Source organism: Semicossyphus pulcher, unplaced genomic scaffold (assembly GCF_022749685.1).
Source record: "Semicossyphus pulcher isolate SPU_LCO1_2020_fin unplaced genomic scaffold, fSemPul1.0.p SCAF_7, whole genome shotgun sequence".
NCBI classification, from domain to species: Eukaryota; Metazoa; Chordata; class Actinopteri; order Labriformes; family Labridae; genus Semicossyphus; species Semicossyphus pulcher.
In genome coordinates this window covers 3434578-3461020 of record NW_027211748.1, presented here as the reverse complement: position 1 = coordinate 3461020, position 26443 = coordinate 3434578, and the positions used below count along the sequence as shown (strand labels likewise).

The 26443-nt window shown below is 41.9% G+C and overlaps 2 protein-coding genes across 2 annotated transcripts; one reads left to right on the top strand and one right to left on the bottom strand.

Annotated features, from left to right (window-relative positions):
- Positions 1-2540: 2540 nt before the first annotated feature.
- On the top strand, positions 2541-4413 carry LOC138612149 (zinc finger protein 771-like). The gene is made up of 2 exons (XM_069685461.1): positions 2541-2768; positions 3332-4413. The coding sequence occupies exons 1-2, from the start codon at positions 2591-2593 to the stop codon at positions 3991-3993; spliced, it is 840 nt and encodes a 279-aa protein (XP_069541562.1). The 5' UTR covers positions 2541-2590; the 3' UTR covers positions 3994-4413.
- Positions 4414-5210: 797 nt separating this feature from the next.
- Positions 5211-11756, bottom strand: tmem70 (transmembrane protein 70). Its single transcript, XM_069683954.1, has 3 exons — positions 11523-11756; positions 9485-9584; positions 5211-6040 (listed from the first exon to the last, which is right to left on the bottom strand). The coding sequence occupies exons 1-3, from the start codon at positions 11697-11699 to the stop codon at positions 5595-5597; spliced, it is 723 nt and encodes a 240-aa protein (XP_069540055.1). The 5' UTR covers positions 11700-11756; the 3' UTR covers positions 5211-5594.
- Positions 11757-26443: the final 14687 nt, after the last annotated feature.

Sequence of the window (26443 nt, the reverse complement as noted above, 5' to 3'; positions counted from 1 at the left end):
ACACTGTATCACATTGTATCACACACTGTATCACATATTATAACACACTGTATCACACACTATCACACTGTATCATATTGTATCACACATTGTAACACACTGTATCACAGTGTATCACATTGTAACACACTGTATCACATTGTATCACACATTGTATCACACATTGTATCACACTGTATCACACACTGTATAACACTGTATCACATATTGTAACACACTATATAATACACTATATCACACATTGTAACACTGCATCACACACTGTAACACACTGCATCACACATTGTAACACACTGTATCACACATTATCACACATTGTAACACACTGTTTCACATACTGTATCACATTGTATCACACTGTAACACACTGTATTACATATTGTAACACACTGTATCACACATTGTACCACACACACACACACACACACACATTATATCACGCTCTGTAACACACACACTATAAGACACAACGTGCTGTCCTGTTGATCCTGAGGAGAGCAGTGAACAGGTCGGATGACTGACAGCAGTGAGCAGCTGATCATATTCCTCTGTCACAATGTGATAACTTTATTTATAAAATAGAGATTAACAATCAGACACCTACAATACTTTGATCTCTTTAATGTCCTCTTCTCGCTCCGACTGTTATTCAGGCTGCCATCATGAGAAGGAGTTCATTTACATAATAAGATGTTAGACTAAAACATTCACTGAAAGTTTGTGAGATAGATAGATGGATAGAAATAATGAAAACTTGATGTTAATCCACCTGTGGACACAGCGAGGAAGAAGTCCAGTCTAATAGACCGTTTGTGGATTCAGGATGACCACAGATGTCATGCTACCCTCTGGTGGTGGAAAATGTTAAATCCTCTCCACAGAGGAGAGGAGGAAAACTTCAATATGCAGTATGAGTGAGAAACACAAACAGAGAAGAGAATAGTCAATACTGAAGTGGTCATATTAAAGAAAAGGCACAAAGTCCCCACAAACACACAACATACAAACACCTACACATATGAATAAAATCAAATCAACAGGAAATGTAGAATCTGCTGTAAAAGAACCAAAATAAAAGGCAAAAACAGAATTTCACTGCATAAAAAGAACATTAAACAGAGATCCCTGACTGTTAGATAATACTGTTAATATTCTTAAACGTGTCAACAGTAGCCCTCTGATCTTAACATTCAGTTGATGCCGTTCAGCTGCTGTAAATGTGGGCGGAGGTTTGGGAAGAAGCACCACCTGCAGACACACCTGAGGTGTCACACTGGAGAGAGACCGTTCAGCTGCTCCCTGTGTGGGAAAAGATTCACTCAGAAGGGAAACCTGACGCAGCACCTATCTGTCCACACCAGAGAGAAACCCTGCAGCTGTCCGGTTTGCGGGGAGAGATTCTCCCAGAGAGGGAACCTGACTCAACACATGACTGTGCACACTAGGGAGAAACTCTGCTGCTGAGAGAGAGAGGAGAGAGGGAGAGAGAGACAGGAGAGAGACTCTGCTGCTGAGAGAGAGACAGGGGAGAGAGAGACAGGAGAGAGACTCTGCTGCTGAGAGAGAGACAGGAGAGAGAGACAGATTTACTCTAAAGACTCATTGAACAGAAACAGGCATCACACATCAGCATGTTCCTGGCGGACACACAGTTACCGGCTTACGTTTCCTTTTTGTTTAAATGTTGTGTTCAGGCGGGGGTCCTTCAGTCACTCCCTGAATCTTACAGACTGACTGACACATGTTGTTTTCTGCGAAAAGAAGAGAATAGTCAATACTGAAGTGGTCATATTAAAGAAAAGGCACAAAGTCCCCACAAACACACAACATACAAACACCTACACATGTGAAAAAAATCAAATCAACAGGAAATGTAGAATCTGCTGTAAAAGAACCAAAATAAAAGGCAAAAACAGAATTTCACTGCATAAAAAGAACATTAAACAGAGATCCCTGACTGTTAGATAATACTGTTAATATTCTTAAACGTGTCAACAGTAGCCCTCTGATCTTAACATTCAGTTGATGCATCTTTCCTTGTTTTAGTACAATAACAGACAGAAGATAAAACTGGTATATTGAAGGAAATAAAGAGTACTGTACATTATTTATTGCAATAAAAAAAAATTAAAGTCATAATTAATGTTTTGAAGCGGTTTTTTTTCTGTGTTTCAAATTGCTGTCCTGTTAAATGCACAAACACTCCATAAAAGAACCCTGATGGAGCCCAGCAGCCACTGTAATGAACCAGAAACATGTTAGATTACAACATGTATGATGAAGTAATTAATTAATTAATCTCTGTACTATCTGGATAACAAAATCTTATACTGGAGAACCTGCGAGCAGAGACTTCATGGAAAGTATGCTTCTTTTTATTAATCACTGAAGGCGACAGGGGAGAATTCAGTTGTTTTTCTGATGAATTACTGATTTAGTCCAGCAGGTGGCGGTACTGCTTCTATGCACAAGTCTGCCAACCGCCATTAAAGCTCCAAGAAGAAGACGAAGTAGCGCAGTGGGCTGAGTAAACACGTTAGCTCAGAATAAGCATCAGATAATCATTATTAATTATCATCTTCAGTGTAAAATGTGGAGACTGCGCAGTGTGAGGGAGCTGATCAGTCAGCGTCTGTCCGCCGCTGTGGAGGAGATAATCGATCAGTTAGAGAGATCGATCAGTGAGTGTGAGGAGGAGCTGGAGCTCAAACACCGCAGCATGATGAAGAGCATTTTAAAAGGACAGGAGGGGCTGCAGAGAGCCACAGGTCTGTATGATATCTCACCTTTACTACCTGTGGTTATAATGTAACGTTCATACACGGGCTGTTAGCTTCAGCTAGCTTAGCTCCTGCTAAAGGAGACAGGTGTGAAGCAGGATGTCTTTGTTTTCACAGGCTAAATGATGAATGATAAAAAAAATAATAATGCAGTTTAAGCTTCAATATCCACAAACTGATGACCTCCACCTTTACTGCCTCAGTTTACCAGTTTAACAGACAAAAACCACCAGGGACAGCTGCTGAAGGCTTCCTGCTTCACACTTCATGTTTTCATTACTTACCTGTCAGTTTATGTCACAGTGATCCAGCAGAGGTTTAATTCATTCATATATTTGTATATCCATCTATCTCACTACAACGTGCTAAAATTGAACGACACTAAGCTGTAGGAGGGCTCTGCACAAACTGCAGGGCAGACTTACAGCAGTTCATTTACAGATACGTCATTAAAGAATTCAGTGTATTAAATAAGAAGCTTCTTAGCATTGGCAGGCACTCCTCAGTAGCACAGAGGTATAAAATGGACTGTATGTCTGTGATTTCTGCAGACGTCCAGCGGCTGATTAAAGAGGAGCAGCCGGAGAAGGAGAGGAGCCCCAGCCTGGACCAGGAGGATGCAGACCCCCCACACATTAAAGAGGAGCAGGATGTGTGGACCAGTGAGGAGGGGGGGCAGGGACAGCCTGAGGAGGACATGACAGAGTTCTCCTCCTCTGGTGTCCCTGTTAAGAGTGAGGATGACGACGCTGAGATGTCACAGCTATATCACAGACAGACGGAGGGCAGCTCGGAGACCGCGCCTGCAGGACCAGAACCACACAGGGTCACTGATGATCAGACATCACACTCCCTTGAAGGCGGGCTTAACGATCTGAAGGTCAGGACTCCTCACACAGACCTTAACAAAGCTCCTGTAAACTCTGAGGAGCAGAACTCTGACACTAAACCGTTCAGCTGCTGTAAATGTGGGCGGAGGTTTGGGAAGAAGCACCACCTGCAGACACACCTGAGGTGTCACACTGGAGAGAGACCGTTCAGCTGCTCCCTGTGTGGGAAAAGATTCACTCAGAAGGGAAACCTGACGCAGCACCTGTCTGTCCACACCAGAGAGAAACCCTGCAGCTGTCCGGTGTGCGGGGAGAGATTCTCCCAGAGAGGGAACCTGACTCAACACATGACTGTGCACACTAGGGAGAAACTCTGCTGCTGAGAGAGAGAGGAGAGAGGGAGAGAGGGAGACAGGAGAGAGAGACAGGAGAGAGACTCTGCTGCTGAGAGAGAGACAGGGGAGAGAGAGACAGGAGAGAGACTCTGCTGCTGAGAGAGAGACAGGGGAGAGAGAGACAGATTTACTCTAAAGACTCATTGAACAGAAACAGGCATCACACATCAGCATGTTCCTGGCGGACACACAGTTACCGGCTTACGTTTCCTTTTTGTTTAAATGTTGTGTTCAGGCGGGGGTCCTTCAGTCACTCCCTGAATCTTACAGACTGACTGACACATGTTGTTTTCTGCAGATTTCAGTCTACCACAGATATGAGTGCCAGCTTTTAAGTTTTTATCTTATTTCAGAACAGTTACAATTACAGTCCGTCCAGCAGAGGGCGCTCTGACTCATCACAGTATTTGGGGACTATGTATAATGTTGAATGTCCTACAATAAAGTTATTTGTTTAAGAAGGTGTCTGAGAACCTTTGCAGAGTCTCATGGATCAGAGCAGAGATGTAGGCCATCATATCACATCAGTCTAAATCCCTCACCAGTCAGGCTCTGAGGTTTACTGTTGAACATTTACAATCAACTGAAGAAGAAATAACTACAACTGAAAGCCTGATCACAGTCTGTTAGCTGAGAGGAGTTATTACTGTCAGCATCATCATGGTCACAACTTAAACATTCAACCTCATATGGTGAGCAGCAGTGAAATGTTCAGTAAACGTCTGACACAAACGTTGTAGCCTCAAAGAGATACAATGTTAGTATGAGCCTGCAGATACACAGGAGTTCACAGGCGTTACAGTCTGTCACTCACAGGCGTTACTGTCTGTCACTCATAGGCGTTACAGTGTCACTCACAGGTGTTACTGTCTGTCACTCAGGTGTTACAGTCTGTCACTCACAGGTGCTAGTCTGTCACTCACAGGCATTACAGTCCATCACTCACAGGCATTACAGTCTGTCACTCGCAGGTGTTAGTCTTGCACTCACCTCAGTCAGAGAAGCTGGACTATAATGTAACTTTAACGTGACAGTAAAGATGATTTCAAACACACACGATCATCAGCCTCTCTTTGTGTAAAAACTGATGTGGTTCATGTGCTGACAGTGAGACTCACTGTGAAGCTGCATGGTGATAAAACAGGTGCAACAGATAACAGGTCATTATAATGAAGATATAATTTATTTAATCAATCATCCTTCAAATAATGACAAACGCACACATCAGGAAATCTGCTGACAAGTTTGGTTTTTATAGGAGAATTCAGATTTTTGTAAACTGGACTCTATTTTACATATTTGAGGTCAAAATGACGAACAGGTACAACAAGTGCTGGAGTTACTGCAGCAGACCGATTCAGCCTGCAGCAGCACCACAGAAAGGATCCCTACAAACACACGTTACATCACCCTCTTCTAACACACCAGACTCCATTGACAAAAACAGTGTTTTAATCTCACAGGACTAAAAAAATAGAGCCCAGGATAAAGAAACCAACACTCCCCTGTAGGTCCTGCCTGATGTTTCTCCCTGCTTACACACAGAGTCCTGTGTAAGTCACACTTTACCACTGAGCCTGCAGGGAGTCTCAGCTGTCCTCAGGTCTGTTCATGTCCTCTGGGTGGAAGCTGAAGGGCTTGTCGTAGCCCATCAGGTGGTTGTAGTCCTGTGGGATGGGAAACAGGTCGGGGTTCACCAGCAGCCCCTCCTTTCCTGCGTAGAAGGTGGTGAACATCCTGCTGACGGCAGGGATTCGAACCTGCCTCTGGTGGAACACGCTCCTCTTCTCTGTCAGGAACACGCTGTAGGTGACAGCTGTGTAGGTGTCCGTGTCGGGGTGGTGGTACAGACGGACCACGTAGCCCTTGGTGATGAGGTGGAGGATGACGGGGGTGAGGAAGGTGAAGAAGCTAATGACTCCGCAGAAAGCGGCCTGCAGGGCAACGCTCTGGACCCCCAGGCCGCTCTGCAGGAGGATGTGAGGCATGAGGAAAAGGCTGGCCCCGCTGGTGCTGTATGAGAACATCTTCACCCCTGAGGAAACGTTCAGAGAACACAGGTTAACACAGGACAGTTACTGTAGAGTATAATCTACCTTACACACCTACAGACGCGTTACGCCGGGAACACACCGGACGCCGAAGCGCCGAGAAGCGGAGCCAGTTTCCTTTCGGCGCCCATATTAACCGATTGTGTCGTTCACACCCGGCGCGCACCTCCGCGGCCGGCTCACGCCCTGCAGCTATCGTTTCGGCATCTGGTCTATTTTTTGCGCGAGCCGCGAGCGATCGCGTCAATCCTGGCAGGAAGTCACACATGAAACAACGAGAGAATCCGGTCAATTTTCAAAATGAAAACAATTTTCAAAATTAAACACCGCAATTGACAAATGCGATGTTATATTTGTGTGCTTTTATATATTTGTCAGTATCTAAACAGAGCGCGAGAGAGATGAAGATACACACACGCACGCACACACACACACACACACACAAGAAAGAGAGAGACACAAAGTGGACTGGCTATAGGGGGTGCGGGCGGGGTGTCAAAACACACACGCAAACAGAGAGAGAGAGCAAGAGAGAGAGAGCATGATGAACAAACAGCTCCAAATGTGAGTAAACGACAGCTGAGGAGCAGAGGCGCTTGTCGACCGGCGCGGAGAAATGCGCGTCTGGTGTGAACGGAAGTGCTCCGGTTCGTGCGTGATTTACGTTGCGCAGCGCTTCGGCATCCGGTGTGTCCCCGGCGTTATGAAGCTAGACAGCTCCAGCAGAACAAGCTGGATGAATCACAGCATGGTCAGAGTGCGTAAAGCTGCAGGCTGAGGCAGAGACTGAACATGAAAGAAAACTCTCATAGACATACAACACTCTAAAAGGTAGAACTATACTGTCCATAACAGGCTTATATTTATGACATTAGTAGAAGTGAAAGCAAAGAGCAGTTTAATCGTGTTAAATGTACAACGTTTCAGAAGAGGACTCCACAGAGGCAAACAGAGTTAACTACACCTCAGAGGAACATTCATGACTTTACTCAAACATACTTTACAGTGACATCTATATTTAATGCAGCACTTCTGAATAGACATTTACAGATTTAATCACAACCTGCAGGTTTCCAGAGGTTTGACAGACAGTCACGCCTTCTGTCTCACCCTGTTTAAAGCCAGTAGCTTCTAATCTTTTTGGGCACAAATAGACCCAAAGCTTCATAAGACGTCATCCACCCATCACTCCTCAAACAGGAGGGGGGGCGGCAGGGTGTAGCAGGTGGAAGGGCAGGCAATCATAACCTTTTCTACTTCAACAAGTATCAGAGAAAAGAAAGCTGCTTTTTCCCCAACACAGCGGACAACATCATGTCACAGGAAGGTATGATGCATTTTATGGTGCTGTGATGCAGAGCAACCTCACCTGGAGAGCAACTGAAACTGTATGGAAACACCTGAGCACACGACAGGAAACTACAGGCATCAGCAGACCAGGAGCTCTATCCGACCATCTTCTTCACCTTCTTCTGTCTTTTTAAAGACTGTGTCTGTCCTGATTCTGATCCTGTTAGACTGTTCCAGACTTTAACTCTCACTTCATGTGTTATTCCTGCCTGTGACACAGTATGAACACAGATTGTTCTTTTCAGAGCTGTAACTACTGTTCAGCATGTCAGGGAGTCTTCTTGCCTTCACTCTTGGACCCATGGACATTCTGGTTAGAATCACTGACCAGTGCCCAACATAACATGGATTCTTCTTCTTCTTCCATCTCCTCTGATAAATGCACACTCTGTGGCTAACAAAGCTCACATCCTTAATAATGTATTATAAGGGAGAGCTTGTCATTCCTACTCCTCACTGAGACCTGGCAAAGGGACATGGGATTTATTCATTGAAATGAACGGTGCCCCACGGACTGCTCTTACAGTGGGACTCCACGTCTGTCAGGCCGAGGAGGTGGTCTTGCAATGGTGTGGAACAACAAGTACATGTCAGTTAGTGACCAGAGAACCTTTTACCACATTTGAGCTTCAACTCACCAAAGTTGGCCGGCTCAAGCTGTTTTATTGTGTTTTAATTTAACCGACCTCCTGATCCAGCTGGTCAGTTTTTATCTGAGTTCACAGACTTTTTAACTTCTCTTATTAAGCTGGACAGAGTGCTTTGAAAAGCTGGTGATTATAACCTGCACATTGATGATGTCACAAATGGTACAGCAGCTGGATTTCTTATTATCACTGAACCTTTTAACCTCCAGCAGCATGTTTTAGGCCCCACTCACATGAAGGGTCATTCTTTGGACCTGGTCTTCTCTCTTGAACTTGATATTGATAATATCCGCTGTGAGGACCTGCTGATCAGTGATGACAAATGTATCTTCTTCGATCTTTTAACAGCTGAACTTTCCTGTCCTAAAAGAGGAAAACCACTGAGCTAGAAGTGCATCGCCTTCATCTCAAGGATCTCCGTTGTTCTTTTAATGAAGCAGTTCAGGAAGCCCGTACTGCCTACTTTGTTGCTTAATTTCTTCCTCAAAAAGAAATGGTTTTATTTGATATTATCAATAATATTGAGTCGCCACCGCCCCCCACATTACATTGCTTAACTGCTGATGACTGCAACAGGTTCCTTCACTTTTTTGTTGATAAGCTAATGGCTATTAGGGCCAATATGCAGCTTAACTCCCACCTACCTAGTGCCAGCTTTTCCCTTACTCCCACTGTCTTTGACTAAATCCATCCTATCAGCTTAGAAGATTTGGAGGATCTGATAAGGAAAACAAAGCGGTCTTGTAGCCCTTTGGATGTCCTACCTCCCCCTGGCTTTAAAGGTTTTACCTACTATTGGCCTACTGATTTAAAGATTTTAAACTCCTCTTTGTCTATAGGATCAAGTTTAAAGTTCTCACCCTCACCTATAGAGCCCTACACGGTCAGGCCCCAGAATATTTGGCAGAACTCATCCACCCATCATCATCAGCCCGCTCCCTAAGGTCAAACACACTTCACCTGCTGTCCGTTCCTGGGACACGCCCTAAGACTCGTGGTGACCGTGCTTTTGAGGCCATAGCTCCAAGCCTGTGGAACGCCCTGCCGACATCGATACGTTCTGCTGACTCTGCTGAGTCTTTTAAAAACCAGTTCAAAACATATCTGTTCATATGGGGTAACCATGTTTCACCCAGTTTTCATACAGTGAATGCTCTGTACATTTCTGTGCTGCCTATTGTACCGTTATTGCACCGTTATTGCGATTGCCTGATATCGTCTGTCTGATATGATCTTCATCACGTGGCTGTGTGAGCCACCTGATTGTTGATGCTTTTATTTCTGTATTTTATATTTTTTTGGTGTGAAGCACTTTGTGACTTCTGAGAAAAGTGCTAAAGAATTCAAATGTACTGACTTACTTGTGTGAGCTCACCAAACTAAACTCATATTAACCTTAATGATATGGTAATAAAGGTGAAAGGCACTCACCTCTAACAGCCCTGCCCAGGTTACCCGTGTAAACGAGCTGTCCGTCTGTGGAGGGCGTTTCCGTGGAGACACAACGAGAGGAGGGGCAGAGAGACGTCACCTGATCACAGAAACAACAGACACTTATGATGAAACACTGACATGGTGTCTGTTTACAGTCTTAATGTCCTGTGATATATTCATCAGGTGCTCTTCATCAGTCCATGACTTCCTGTCAAAGTAAAACACAGCAGTGGATGAAGTGGTTTGTTACCTTTCCTCTTTTGTAATGACGTCCACAAACAAAACAGTGAAGAGAGAAGAACTGAAATGATCCAGTCGATGTTCTGGTCATTAAGATTGATTTTAAAGCTCCTGTGAGGAGTTTTTATCTGGTTACAAAACACATTCTGATGACTCTCTCTGAGCTACAAAAGCAAACCAGACCCTCAGACCCTTATTTTTAATGCCTGAAACTGCTGGCGGGGGGGGTAGGTGTCAGACGAAGAGACAACAACAACAATAAACCCTAGTTCACTGCAAAACTGAGGAGGCTACGTCAGGCCAAGGAGGAGGCCTACAGAAGCCGGGATGAGTTCCTGTACAAGCAGGCCAGGAACACACTGATGAAGGAGATCAGGGTAGCAAAGAGGAGCAGATTTTCAGCCAACGACTAGGCATCAGTGTGGAGAGGCCTGCAGAACATCACCAACTACAGGAAACCATCCCCCCAACCTGCTGAAACGACCTGAACATCTTCTACTGCAGGTTTTCACACCCCTCAACCACTTCAACCGAGAGATACCTGCACCCCACCTGCACTAAGGATCTGTGAAGAGGGTGTGTGTCAGCTCCTTCAGAGGCAGAAGATCAGGAAGGCTCCAGGACCTGACAGTGTGTCTCCCTCCTGCCTGAGTGTCTGTACTGACCAGCTGGCCCCCAGCTCGGCGTTCAACACCATCATCCCAGAAATCCTCCACCACAAACTCACCCAGCTTGGGTGACCCTAAGCTTAGTTAACCCTAACCCATGACAAGAACAGACTGCACACACAATCAGGACTGCAGAAAAAATCATTGGGCTGACCTGTCCTCCATCCAGGACTTATACCGGTCCAGGGTCAGGAAGTGGGCAGGTAACATCACTGCAGACCCCTCACACCCCAGACACACACTGTTTGAACTCCTCCCCTTCTGCAGGCGTTACAGAGCACTGTACACCAAAACATCCAGACACAGGAACTGTTTCTTCCCCAGGCTGTCTCTCTGAGGAACACTCAGCAGTCACAGAACAATAAGTGTGGAAAAACCCTGTCACCTGTAAATTAGACTCATGTTCATCTCATCGTATGGACACACATTTTATTAATGTAAATATCATCCGTCATTTGGCACGGATCTATGCACTGTTTTTACTGTAAATACTGGAAACTATCTACCTCATGTAAATGACCCCATCTGTTACATAATTACATACTTTTTAAAATCATATTACATATTTCGGTATCGTTGCACTCCTCATATTTGCACTATTGTCTTTCGTAGGCTCGTAGATACTAGTTTAATATTTAATGTAGGCTTGAACATATTAGTTTAATATTTAGTGTTTAATTGTACGAAGAGAGCAAAGTTAAGCCGTTGTTAAACTCCTTGTATGTTACACACCTGGCCAATAAGCAGATTCTGATTCTGAGGTGACACACAGGCTGACAGTTTAGACATGGCGATGATAAGAATTTAAATGTATAAAGTGAAATATGCATGTTTGAACACGAGACACTCTCATACGTCCTGCAGGCCACACCGAGTTTATTCTGCTGACTGACTCATCAGCTTTCTTTACAGTTTACAGAAATCCGTTTGGTGCGATGTTCTACGGGACCTCTGACAGTCCTGCAGACATTATCAGTCGATTACAGAGTGATCTCATCGGCTAATGCTAACCGAGCTAATATAAACTATTCATCAGCATTAGTGGTGTAAACATGGTCAGTAAAGTATTGTCTTGATGCCTCCTGACTGTCTGTGTGAATAAACAGCATTTATTCGGAGTCAGTCACCTTGTTGTTGGGGATGAGGATCGACCTTCTGCCCGCGTGCAGCTGCTTCAATCCCCGCACACAGCACGCGCTGAGCGGCGGAGCTCCGAGCCGCGCGGGCCTGACGAGGACGTTAACGGTAACCGACTGAAACACTACACACGGCCGTAATGTACGGAGGATATTTACAGAAAACATGGTTAAACTTTCAGTGAGCCTGGCTGGGTCACTGAATTCTCTCAGGCTGGAGGTACTACTTCCGCCCCTTCTTCTGCATTGCAATACCAGCTTAAGGTGCATACCGCCACCTACCGTACCGGAGTATATAAAACGGGATTCAGATTCAGATAAGAATTCTAATTTATAACAAACAAAAAACAAAAACAAAACAAACAAACAAAAACAAAACGTTATTCTATTAAACAACCTAGTGCTTTTTTTTTAGAAATATATATCCCTTGGTGAGTTTCCTGAACCCCATCTCCACCTGTTAATAGAATACCTTCCAAATTCCATTCATGTCCGGCCTCTCTCGCCCTTTGTTGTAGGTGTACCCTTTCTCCATTATTTCCGCAGTGCATTAGTATGTGTTCCGCATTTTCTATTGAGCCTGTTACATTGTATACATATATGTGAATTTACTTTTCCCAATATAAATAATGTCTTATTCATACCAGTGTGATCAAACCTTAAACCTCGAACTTTGTCGTATGTTCTTCCTTTACTATCCTCATCCCACTTCTTCTGCCAAAGTTCAGATATTTTCTTTTTGATTATTGCTTTCCCTTCTCTTTTTCCAAATGGAATGTTGATTATATGCCTCACATTTAGTGGCCTTTTAGCTACCCTATCTGCAAATTAATTTCCCTTTATTTCCACATGTGCAGGTACCCAACAAAATTCGACTACAATTCCCAACCTCTTTATTCTAGATAAAGACAGAAGAAACATCAGGTATTCCCTGGCTGACTCACAGTCTGCAGACTCAGTAGGACTGCTGCAGAGTCTATACACAGTACTATTCTTTCTGGTCTCACATCTTCCACCCACTGAAGACCACTGATGGCTGCCTTCATCTCAGCTGGATAAACTGAGAAATTATTTGTTATTCTATTTCCTAGCTGAACTTGAAATTGTGGGATGTATACTCCTGTTCTTACATGATTGTTTTGATCTTTTGAGCCATCAGTAAATATCTGTAAATAATTGGAAAAGTAGTTCCTTATATAATAAGTTGCACAGGGTCCTATCTCCCTTTCCACCCAGTCTTTCTTTCACTCCATTACACTAAAATCCACTTTAGCCTGAGGAAACAACCAGGGGGGCATATTACTTATTGGAGAGTGGGGATTAAATGTTACATCTGTAACTTCATATTCTTATGATTTATCTTTATCATCCTTCCAAATCCATTTCCCTTAAATTTGTTATCAGCATTCATTAAGAACATTTGTTGTGACATTTTCTTCTCCACATCCTCTAAGACGGATCCAGTAAGCTACTGAAAGTTTGTCCTGTCTTAACTCTAGAGGGATTTCTCCTGATTCCACCAGCACAGCATTATTTGGGGTTGTTCTTATTGCACCAATGCTAAGTCTTAAAGCTTTATATTGCGCTCAGTTTATTTTATTTAAATGCGTTTGTTGTTTCTAGTTTTTCAACATGTGTTTTCCATGTGCATCTTTCATCAATCCAGATTTCCAAATATTTTAATTTCTTGACCTTTTCCTGGAGCCTCTGCTCATCTACCTTTCTCTTCTTACACAAAGCAGGATTTACTGACTGCAGTTTGAAAAACACAATTATAAGACCATTGTTCTACCTTTAAGATGGCCTCACTTATTGTTTTCTGCACACTTGCATCATCCCTCCCCCTGATTCATTTAGCCCCGCCATCAACATAACGAAGAGCGTATCCTCCTATAGTTCATGAAAATATCATTGATCATGATGTTAAATAACATTGGACTAACAACACGATTATCTATTTTAAACTCTTCTGACATCTCCAGCCCCACTTTTTTTTTCAATCCCGAATTTCCCCCCTGGGCATCAATAAAGGATTATCTTATCTTATCTTTACTCTAAACTTACGCTCTGACAGAAAATCGTGTACCCATTCTGTTCATTTGAATTAACAGTCCGTCCCTCCACATAGAGTCAAAGGCTTTTTCACTGTCAAGAAAAACAATGCCCATTGATTCTTTCATCTGTGACTCTGACAACAGCATCCATGGTAGACCTCCCCTTTCTCAATCCACTCTGATATGGTGCTAACAATCCTCTCTGCTCTAGGACATTGTTAAGCCTTCTAACTAAGATCTTTTCCATTTACACAGGTGTGATGGTCATGCCACGGGTCTATCATTTCCAGCACTACTTGGGTCTTTATCAGGTTTGCTAAAGGGGAAGATTAGTGCACTTTTCCAGCTTTTTGGCATTGATCCTTCTCTCCAAATGTTAAATAATCTCCGTATGATGCTCAAAACTTGACCAGGTAAATTACGGAACATAGCATAACTTAATTAGTCCTGCCCTGCTGCTGTGTTTCTAGTTCCTTGTATTGTTATTTCTGACTCACTCCTAGGCAGATCAGAATCAAGCGTCGAGTCTTCATGAACTTTTCCCTTGATTACATCACGGTTTTCAAGAAGTACTTCCTCTTTCCTTATCCCATTCTCGGCCCATCCAGTCGAGGCAGATGGCTGTTCAACATGAGTCTGGTTCTGCTCGAGGTTTCTGCCTGTTAAAAGGAAGGTTTTCTGCCAATGTGCCAAATATTGCTAAGTGCTACTCATGGTGATTCATGTTGGGCCTCTCTTTAAATAACAGAACAAAGAGCCGGTCTAGACCTGCTCTGTTTGTGTGTCAAAAAGTGTCTCGGGATAACTCTGGTTATGATTTGGCGCTATACAAATAAAATTTGATTTGATTTGATTTCCTCTTTTTATGCAAGTCATCCAAATGACATTATTTTCGCTGTGATTTGTCACTATAGAAATAAAAAATAATTGATTGATGTAATAGCCATGGTCATTTGTCCTAACAGACTGTGATGGGGTTCTCTGCCTTGTCGAGCCCCATCCAACGACAGAACACCTTGCAGCTGTAAGTAGGCTACTCAATACTCCAGAGATGACCAAATAGTAGTGTAAAGTGTTCTAAAACCTAACGCTCATCTAAACAGGAAGAACCTCAGGGAGACGATGAAGACACCCTCTCTGCTGCCACAGAGAGGCCTACAGAGGTAACATGTTAAAATGATAACTACCATTATCTTCCCATTCACTGCTCTTTAAGTTCTTGTGTGGAATATTGTGGCATGTAGCCTACATTAAAGTATGAACAGACATTCTTATCCTTTTTAACAAAGCATGGCTCGGCAGCAGGAGGAGAGCCCATCAGCAGCACAGGTGAACACAGTGAGTCACTAAATGCCAGAGGTTAATTCTGCATGAACTGCAGGATTTAATGTCATCCTTATGTATTCCCAGTTACCTGTAAAGGAACTGTACAGGAGGCATCTTTTTAAAAAAAATTGAAAAAACAAATAAAGAATTTGTGTTCCTGACCTTTTATTTTTTGATATTGTTCCAGTAATTAACGGCTATTTTGTATTTGTAGGAAATAAAGAGGACCAAATAAAAATATTTGAGTGCTCTCAGCAGTGGCGGTGGAAAATCTACAAAACATGACTGACACAGATTTATCTTTTGATTATTTTATTATAATTACTTTTGCAAAGAGTCAGAGCATCAGAGAAGCAACCAAAGAGAGCTTCATGAGAATGACAAAGTAGTGAATACACAGGCATTTTATAGAGACGGAGTACTCTGACCTTGGGCTTCAGAAAGTAGAAAACGACCCAGGCCTCATCACTGTGCAAATGGTTCAAAGGTCAAACATTTGAACAATAGCTAGTTAAGAAGTATAACTAATACTAATAACTAATAAAGTATGTATGATCTAAATAAGGTAAGACATGTTAAAGAACTAAAATAAAAAAACGTGTCTTAGACAGCGAAATGATTGTGACAGACGACATCTCTGACTGCCCTTCCATCCTGCATGTCAGCAGCAGGGATGGGGTCTTCAGCCTCTATTTGTAGGGCAGTGTGTTGCTCTCCTCTAATTGTGGCAATATTATGGAGAACACCACATGCCACAATAATGTCGCAGGCCCTCTCAGGGGTTACCCTGAGGTGATGAGGCACTGGAAACGGGTTTTCAACAGGCCTATGGTTATCTCCACCCGAGCTCTAATCCTGCAGTGGGCCACATTGAAGCGCTGCTGGGGGCCTGGCTCAGGGTCAGGGTAAGGGGTCAGCAATGTTGGCTGGCATTGGTACCCCCTGTCACCCAGCAGATAGCCGTCAAAGTGTCCTGTAATGTATAGTGGATACTTTGAGTGTGTCAAAGGAGGGAGACAAGTGAATTATGTTGAACAAAGCTCTAGGCTACTTACCATGTTCAATTCTGTGGCTTACAGTAAACTCACGGTATACCCGTGAGTCATGCACAGGCCACGTGAAGCATCACATATGATCTTGACAGTGCAGAGAATGAGAGATGTTAGTTGCAGGATTGTGATGCTTAGAGCCTAGAGGGCGGAGAGCCTGAAGAAAACCTGCTCCCGAGCAGGTGAGGTTCAAAGACACAGTTACCATAGTAACCAACTCAGAGTTTAACAGAGTTGTCACAGAGACAAACTGGCACAGAAGAGCAGGAACAGAGCAGGAACAGACTAAATACATACGGGGCAATCAGACACAGGTGAGAGCAACAAGAAACAGGTGAAAACAATAAGGGCGGGGCAAACAATTACAAAGGCAGGAAAACACAATGGCAGGGAGCAAAGCAATACAAGGGTAGTAAATGACAAGATAAAACAGGAAAGGATACCAAACCACCAAATACATCACAGAACATGAGACCGACTGCCAGGGCTGCTCTCTGCTCCACCTGTGCACCCTGTACAGTTACATGAAGGCCGGGGACACAGGCCACCACGCTGCACAAGTACTCATTCATTGTCCTTTACACATCTTTAAGGTTTAAAATGTTAAATTGCGATTAAAGCCTCAAAATAACAAAGTCACTGAACTGTGGTTAAACATGCCCATGGTGATAAATGTTGTACATATAAATACAAAGAGAAAATATTACACAATTATATAATCTAACACAGTCTTGCTAAATGACTCAGAATAGTCTACTTGAACAAAGAGAAAAGCATGTATGGAGAGGGGACCATGAAGGAAAACTAATTTCTAAAGACAGAACTGAGGCAGACATCAGATCCATGAAAACAAACAGATGAGAACATGGTCCTCATGTTTTTTTTGTTTTTTTTTAAGTTATCATAAACAGATGTGTCCATGGTGACACAACACACACGTGATATCCCCTTTTCATTTTAGTGAGCACAATCTCAGCTAGGTTGTTAAACACCAAGTAAAGATCCACAAGCTTTAGTGCTGCTACCAGGACCTCATGTTCTTCATCACGTCCACAAATAAGTACAAGGATCCGCGAATGCGCACAACGACCCACAAATGCAAACAAAGATCCACAAATGAGCACACAGACTAACAAATGCATGTGATGTGTGTGACACAATATGGAAGACAGATATATAAGGTCTATATAAACCTGTGCGTCATTATGCACCCCCACCTTGTATGTGTTGACAATTAAAAAGTTTTATAGGTTCAAGGGCAGGAGGAGACGGACATTCAATTCACAGATAGAATGTCTATTCAAAACTGAGATGTTTGTGGCTGGATTACCTGAGAAAAGAGAGAACAGTCATATTAAAACAAAGATTTTTATTTCACAAGGCCAAAACAATTAACATCTACAAATACAACTCCAGTAAAAAAGTTAACACATATGCCTGCAAAGATCCACAAATGCGTACAACAGCCCAGAAATGCGTACAGAAATCCACAAATGCATACTGAAATCCACAAATGCGTACAGAGATCCACAAATTTATACACAGATCCACAAATTTAGACAAAGATCCACAAATGCGTACAGAGATCCACAAATGCGTACAAAGATCCACAAATGCATACGACCCAGGAATACGTGCAGAGATCCAGAAATTTATACAAAGATCCACAAATGCATACAATGACCCAGAAATGCGTACAGAGATCCACAAATGCGTATAAAGATAGAGAAATACGTAGAGATCCAGAAATTAATAGAAATATCCACAAATGCTTGCAACGATCCACAAATGCGTACAGAGATCCACAAATGCGTATAGAGATCCACAAATGCGTATAAAGATCCAGAAATGCGTACAGAGATCCAGAAATTTATACAAAGATCCACAAATGCGTACAGAGATCCACAAATGCGTACACAGATCCACAAATGTGTATAAAGATAGAGAAATACGTACAGAGATCCAGAAATTAATACAGATATCCACAAATGCGTATAAAGATCCAGAAATGCGTACAGATATCCACAAATGCGTATAAAGACCCAGAAATACGTACAGAGATCCACAAATGTGTGCAACGATCCGCAAATGCGTACATAGATTCACAAATGTGTGTGACCAGACAAAATACGACAAAATATGGAAGACCGATAGATAAGGTATATATAAACCTGTGGGTCATTATAGGCCCCTACTTTGTATGTGTAAGGACAGAAGGTGACGTACATTCAATTCACAGATCAAATGTTTATTAAAAAATGAGATGTTTGCGGCTGGATTACCTGAGAAAAGAGGAGTTAACAGCTAAATATAGAAATCCAGTAAAATAAAAGCACAGGCGTACCAGGATCGACAAATGCGTACGACCCAGAAATGCGTACACAGATCCACAAATGCATACGAAAGTCCACGAATGTAAAAAAATATCCACAAATTCATACAAAGATCCACAAATGCGTATGGAGATCCACAAATGCTTAGAAGATCCAAAAATACATACACAGAATCACAAATTTGCACAAAGATGAACAAATGCATGTGACCAGACACAATATGGAAGACAGATAGATAAGGTCTATATAAACCTGTGGGTCATTATAGGCCCCTACTTTGTATGTGTAAGGACAGAAGGTGACGTACATTCAATTCAATGATAGAATGTTTATTCAAAACTGAGATATTTATGGCTGGATTACCTGAGAAAAGAGAACAGTAAGATTAAAACAGATTTTTATTTCACTAGACTCAAGCAATTAACAGCTAAACAAACACATCCAGTAAAAAATAAAACCAAATGCGTACAAAGATCCACAAATGAGTACGACACACAAACGGGTACAGAGATCCACAAATGCATACAGACAGCCACAAATTTATACAAAGATCCACAATTGCGTTCAAAAATCCACAAATGCATACGACCCAGAAATGCGTACACAGATCCACATATGCGTACAGAGATCCACATATGCGTACAGAGATCCACATATGCGTACAGAGATCCACATATGCGTACAGATCCACAAATCCACAAATGCGTGAAACGATCCACAAATCCACAAATGCGTGCAACGATCCAGAAATGTGTACAACAATCCACAAATGCATACGACCCAGAAATGCGTACACAGATCCACAAATGCGTATAAAGATCCAGAAATTCATACAAAGATCCACAAATGCGTATAAAGATCCAGAAATTCATACAAAGATCCACAAATGCTTGCAACGATCCACAAATGCATATAAAGATCCAGAATTGCGTAGAGATCCACAAATGTATACAAATATCTAAAAATACGTACAAAGATCCACAAATTCGTACAAAGATTAACAAATGCATGTGACCAGACAAAATGACAAAATATGGAAGACAGATAGATAAGGTCTATATAAACCTTTGGGTCATTATAGGCCCCTACTTTGTATGTGTTGACAATGAAAGCGTTTGAGGTTCAAGGACAGAAGGAGACGTACATTCAATTCACAGATAGAATGTTTATTCAAAACTAAGATGTTTGTGGCTGGATTACCTCAGAAAAGAGAACAGTAAGATTAAAACAAAGATTTCTATTGCACAAGACTAAAGCAATTAACAGTTAAACATACAACTCCAGTAATAAATAAAGCCACAACTGCGTACAAGGATCCTCAACTTTGTACACAGATCCACAAATGCATACTAAAATCCACAAATTTATACAAAAATCCACAAATGCGTACACAGATCCATAAATGAGTACAAAGATGAACAAATGCATGTGACCAGACACAATATGGAAGACAGATAGATAAGGTCTATATAAACCTATGGGTCATTATAGGCCCCTACTTTGTATGTGTTGACAATGAAAACGTTTTGGAGGTTCAAGGACAGGAGGAGACGGACATTCAATTCACAGACAGAATGTTTATTCAAAACAGATGTTTGTGGCTGGACTACCTTAAAAAAGAGAAAACAGTAAGATTAAAACAAAGATTTCTATTTCACAAGGCTAAAACAATTAACAGCTAAACATACAACTCCAGGCTAAAAAAACTAATCTGAGAGACGCCATAACAAGACAGGCTACTTACCGCAGGGAGATTCTATCGCTGAACCCAACAGATACCACCATGTGAGCACACGTCATCACCAACACTGCCACTCACACTGTCTAAGGAAGCAAATCTGCACGATGCTCAAGTGACCATCACTATTAAACCTTCCATAGTTAACAGTGAAAAAGACATTCCAGAAGCCAATTATGGTCAAGTGTAACAATAAATCATCAAGCAACGATACATAAATCGTGGACAGTTCACACACAACTGTGGTTGAGTCCAGTTTAAGAGACATCTTAGGCCAGACTAGATGGATGGGCTGGTTCAGTTAAAGCAGCAGTCTGGCACTTAAGTCTGTAATGAGGGAAAAGGGGATGAAAATCATTCATATAAACTGGCAAACATACCTCAGAGCGATTAACCCTCTGACATTACCATACCAGTTTAGGTTACCTTGATCAATCTGGGACCCTGATTTAAGCAGATACCGGGGAGGTCAGGCTGACTACTCTGCCTCAAAAAAGGGGGGAGACTAGGGCTGAATTTCCTAAGGAATTAAATTACAGAACAAGTGACAGGCCTACAACTAAACACACCAAAGCAGTTGTTTGCGGCCTACCTCTTCAACATGGTGCTATAGAGCATATATCAGTCAGGATCAATCAGGACACAGCTTCACTACATCTGAATATACAAGAAACCTCAATAGGTTTCTGATCAAAGCACTCAGCCACTGTTTCTCCACAGATCTCTCTAACCTGCACACACCACGCAGTCCTGCCACACATCTACCAGGACTCAGACAAAGAGGCACTGATTGCCCACACCTGTCCTTATAAAGGCAGGAAACTGTCCCTAACCTTACCTACAGAGGGCAGTGCTCTCACCTCACATGTCAGCCCTCACACATACAAAGATCCTCAGATGAGTACTAAGATGCACACATTCGTACAAAGATTTAGAAATGCATACACAGATTCAGAAATACATGCAAAGAATACATGCCACTTTTCTGCCAATGGTAAGCATTTACAAGTTGGTCTACATATTTGCAGACGTGTGTATGCATTTGTTGATCTTTGTATGTATTTGTGGATCTATTTACGCATAGGCAAATAGTTTTGCACCAATAATAGCTCCATAGCTCTGTATAAACACAAGCTCCTGGAGAACTGTGATGTACTGTGTGTGCAAGAGACATTTTTAGCTGTACAGGACTTGGAAGGACTAAATTCATTACATTGTGATTTTTATGGAGCTGGTGAATCCACCACTGATCTCAGTACAAAATTAATCCAGGGGAGGATACCGGGGGGAGTGGCCATCCTTTGGAAAAAGAAATACGATTCTGTGATCAAAGTGGTTAGATTGGATGTAGATTGGGCTATTGGAATAGAGATAAATTGCAATGATACAAAGTTTATTATATTAAATATTTATACTCCTTATGAATGTTATCAAAATGAGGGTGAATTTCTCAATAGATTAGCCTTTGTTAGCTCCTTTATTCAAGATAATGCCTCTAGCTGCATCCTTGTTTTAGGAGACATGAATGCAGATATTTCTGATGAGAACTCTCTATTTGCCAGACATCTAATGCATTTCTGCACAGACAGAGGCTTAACCCTCTCAAGCAAGTTTTTTTTTACCTGAAAATAGTTTTACATACATCAGTGAAGCATGGCATACAACTTCATGGCTGGATCATTGTGTCTGTACATCGGATGCACATGCCTCCCTGGATACCATGGAGATCTACTATGACTATGCTGTTGCTGATCATATACCTTTTTCTATATCACTGAATGTGGAAAAAATACCGATGGTATCGGCTGAGGTAAATAACACAATTTTGGGAAAATTGGATTGGTCTGAGATAACTAAGGACGCCATTAAGGAATATACCATTAGGACTGATAACCTACTCGGAAATATTGAATTACCTAAAGATGCAATAAGATGCTGTAATGTGAACTGTGGGAACCCACAACATGGGAATGATTTATGTGTTTTATATGATTCTATTGTGGAGTCACTTCTCATCTCCAGTAAATCACTTCATAAATCTCAGTCTAAGGGATACAATGTCAAACCTGGCTGGAATGACTATGTGGCAGAGCTTCATGTCGTAGCTAGAAAAGCATTCAAAGCCTGGGTTGAATCGGGAAGAGTCAGACATGGCCCTTTATTTGAACAGAAGAAACGTGCTCATGCAAATTTCAAATATGCCCTGCGATTTATTAAAAGGAATGAGAAGTCTATGAGATCTGACTCACTGGCCAAGAAGATGCAAAATAATAGTGTTAAGGATTTCTGGAAGGAGGTCAAATGTATGAATAATTGTAAAATGTCCTTACCGACAAACATTGATGGGGTTAGTGGTGCTGATAATATATCTCAGATGTGGCGACATTATTTTGAATTATTTAACTGTGTTGGAAGAAATCATTTTGAAGTGGGTACTGTTGATACATATGTAGATATAGTTATCAATTTAGAAGAGGTTCACTCAGCAGTCTTAGGACTAGCTGACAATAAATCGCGTGGAGCTGACAAGATAACTGCTGAACATCTAAAATATGCCAGCAAAAAACTTTGTTTGTTGCTTGCTATATGTTTGACAGGCTTACTAAGACATGGAATTCTGCCTGACTCTATCCTGTCTGTATTATTAGTACCTGTAATTAAAAACAAAGCAGGCAAAATAAACAGTATGGAGAATTATAGGCCTATTGCATTAGCCAGTATTGTATCCAAAGTACTGGAGAAAATCCTCCTTAACAGGTTAGAAGATTACATATTCACAAGTGACAACCAGTTTGGCTTTAAACAGAAACATGGCACTGACATGTGCATCTTTGCTTTGAAAGAAATCTTGGATAAATACAACAGTCAGAACTCCACATTTTTTATATGTTTTATGAATGCCTCTAAGGCCTTTGATCGCATAAATCATGAAAAACTGTTTGATAAATTGTGTTTTAGAGGGGTCCCAAAATGGATTCTAAGAATTCTGGTTTACTGGTATGCTCATCAGGCCTTTATGATAAAATGGGGAAATCTATGTCAGAACCTTTTTATGTTAGCAACGGAGTGAGACAGGGCGGAATTTTGTCTCCATTTCTCTTTAATGTGTATATGGATGACTTGTCACAGCAGTTGAATGCATGTAAAACAGGGTGTATGGTTGGCTCTATGTTAATTAATAACCTAATGTATGCAGATGACTTGGTAATTTTCTGCCCATATAGTGCTGGCCTACAACAGCTATTGAATGTCTGCTCACAATATGGTCTCGACTTTGACATAAAATATAATGCAATTAAGAGTAAGATTATGATCGTTAGAAGCTGATAGAAAACTAGTTTTTCCTGAATTCTTTTTATCTGGCATTGCTCTTCATGAATGTAATGAGATCATATATCTTGGCCATCATATTGTAAATGATCTGTCGGACAATAGAGATATTAACAGACAGTGTCGCAAGTTATATGCGCAAGCCAATATGCTCGCACGGAAGTTTAACATGTGCACTGTTAATGTTAAGACAGCTTTATTTAAAGTGTTTTGTACCCCTATGTATACTGCCCACTTGTGGCGTGTTTATAGCAAAAGCAACATGCGGAGACTGAACGTGGCCTATAATGATGGCATGAGAATGCTTTTAAAACTTCCAAGATGGTGCAGTGCTAGTGAAATGTTTGTAAATGTTGGGGTGCCGAACTGCTCTGCTGTGATACGTAATCTTATGTACAGGTTCATGTGCAGGTTGTCAGTTTCAGGTAATGGTATTTTAATGTATTTGAGTAACTGTGAGACGAGCTCAGTGCGGTTCTCGTCGAGATTGTGGAGCCACTGGCGCTCAATTCTGTACGTACACACAGCTACCTAATGTATGTACCTTTGTGTCATAATCTAGTTGATGCCTCACTTGATGTACTAGTTTATGTATTTCTGTATGTATTGTCTGTTATGTTTTATATATATATATATATATTTTTTTAGTGCTATGGACCTCACGCTGTGTCCTTAATAAAGCCTTATTATTATTATTATTATTATAAGTGTGTGTGCATGCACAATATAAGAATAAATGACCAAAATGCTTTGAATTGGATAAAAGTCCATTTCACTTTTGATTTATGTGTTGTATGTACATATTATTTTAGCTGTGATTGAAGCTGCATAAACACACACACACACACACACACACACACACACACACACGTACACAAACACGCACATACGTACATCTTCACTGCTTTATTTTCTGTACTGTAACTCATATCTGCTGCTTCCAGCAGGTGTCATATTTTATATTTGTATTAAGTTTGACGACTTGTGCGTGCACGTGCATGTGCATGTGTGTTTGTGTGAGTAGTTGGGTGGGTGTAACTGTGTGTATGTGTGTGTAAGAGGGAGACAAAGGACAGAGACCTTTGTTTGTCAAATGTTGGTGACGTCATGCTTGCAGTATTACGATCGCTCCACCTCTTCACACAAGAGCGATTGTGCTGCTGACAGAAAACAAAGGCCCGTTCACCTTCAAACATGACAGCACTGATAACATCCAGCCCTGACCTGAGGTGACTCTGTGGCAGGTTACTGCAGGTAAATCATGACAATACAAGTCAGAAAGAGATTTTATTTAACCAGATCTGTGTTAATGTGACACTGCAGCTGTGTTTATGTAACGCCGGAGGCTGATAAAATCCAGACCATGAAGGAACAGTATGAGATCATAAATGACTGATGATGTTGTTGATGTTGTTTGTGTATGTGTCATTACAGAGGTCACAGATGTATCCTGATTAATATTAAAACATATGATTGTGACATTTAGGTCAAAGGTCAAAGTGTGACAGGAGCAAAGCATGCTTGACAAGAAGAACTTTCATATCATAAGGGTGACACGTTTAATGTGACCTTTGTCTCCTGCCACAGTGTGTGTATGTATGGGAAACAGTGTGTGTGTATGAGGTGTGTACAGGTGGACATGCATCTGTAAATGCCCCCACCATTGCCTCTGTATAAACAGCATGAGAGCAAACATGGTGTTGAGAAATATATGGATGAACTGGAGAAGCCTCCACAGACGACCCTGAGAGGCTGACAGGTTCCTACTGGTCAGAGCCAGAGACTGAACCGATCCGGTCACCCAAAGATCAAAAAACATCACCACTGAAATCTTATTATATAAACTCATATTGAACTGCTTTAACCCCTGATATGCACCTGATGGTGAAGGGGTTTGCATTTTCCTTGGACTCTGGGAGCTGTCAAGGTGAATAGCCCCTGGTAGGGTACCCAAAGTGGCGTTGGGTCCAGAGGGTACAGACGGCCAAGAATGGGCTGCTCTACCTCTTCCATAAGGAGATAACAGGGCATTTCCCTGGAGCCAAATTTGGGGGTGGGGGGGGGGTGGGGGGGGGGGGGGGGGTGAGCTTGTCGGCAAGTATCTAGTGTCTGGGCCTTGACCCTTGGGGCTCAGCTTCAAAGAATTAAATGGAGCATCTGCCCTGTGGACCCAGCAAGGGTGGTGATCAGGGTGAGCAATGAGCAAAACAGGAGGGAACGAAGTCAGTAAGAGCCAACAAACAGCTGCAGGTGTGACCGGAAACTGGTGCTGGCAGAGCACAGGGCATTTTTTTAATCAACAACATCAACAAGTTCAATATAGTCATCACCATCATCATGAATATCCTAATCAACATTAACAACATCCTCAATGTCATCATGTTTGAATCTTTGTACGCATTTGTGGTTTTATGTTTTACTGGAGTTGTATGTTGAGCTGCTAATTGCTTCCGCTTTTTATTAGTCTTGTGAAATAAAAATCTTTGTTTTAAACTCACCGTTCTCTCTTTTCTCAGGTAATCCAGCCACAAACATCAGTTTTCAATAAACACTCCATCTGTGAATTGAATGTCCGTCATCTGCTCTCCTTGCACCTATAATTTGTTTTGTGTCAACACATACAAAGTAGGGGCCTATAATGACCCACAGGTTGATATAGACCTTATCTATTTGTCTTCCATATTGTGTCTGGTCAGGTGAGAGCACTGCCCTCTGTAGGTAAGGTCAGGGACAGTTTCCTGCCTTTATAAGAACAGGTGTGGGCAATCAGTGCCTCTTTGTCTGAATCCTGGTAGATGTGTGGCAGGACTGTGTGGTGTGTGCAGGTTAAAGAGATCTGTGGAGAAACAGTGGCTGAGTGCTTTGATCAGAAACCTATTGAGGTTTCTTGTATATTCAGATGTAGTGAAGCTGTGTCCTGATTGATCCTGACTGATATATGCTCTATAGCACCATGTTGAAGAGGTAGGCCGCAAACAACTGCTTTGGTGTGTTTAGTTGTAGGCCTGTCACTTGTACTGTAATTTAGAACCAAAGTAGGGACGTATAATGATGCACAGGTTTATATAGACCTTATCTATCG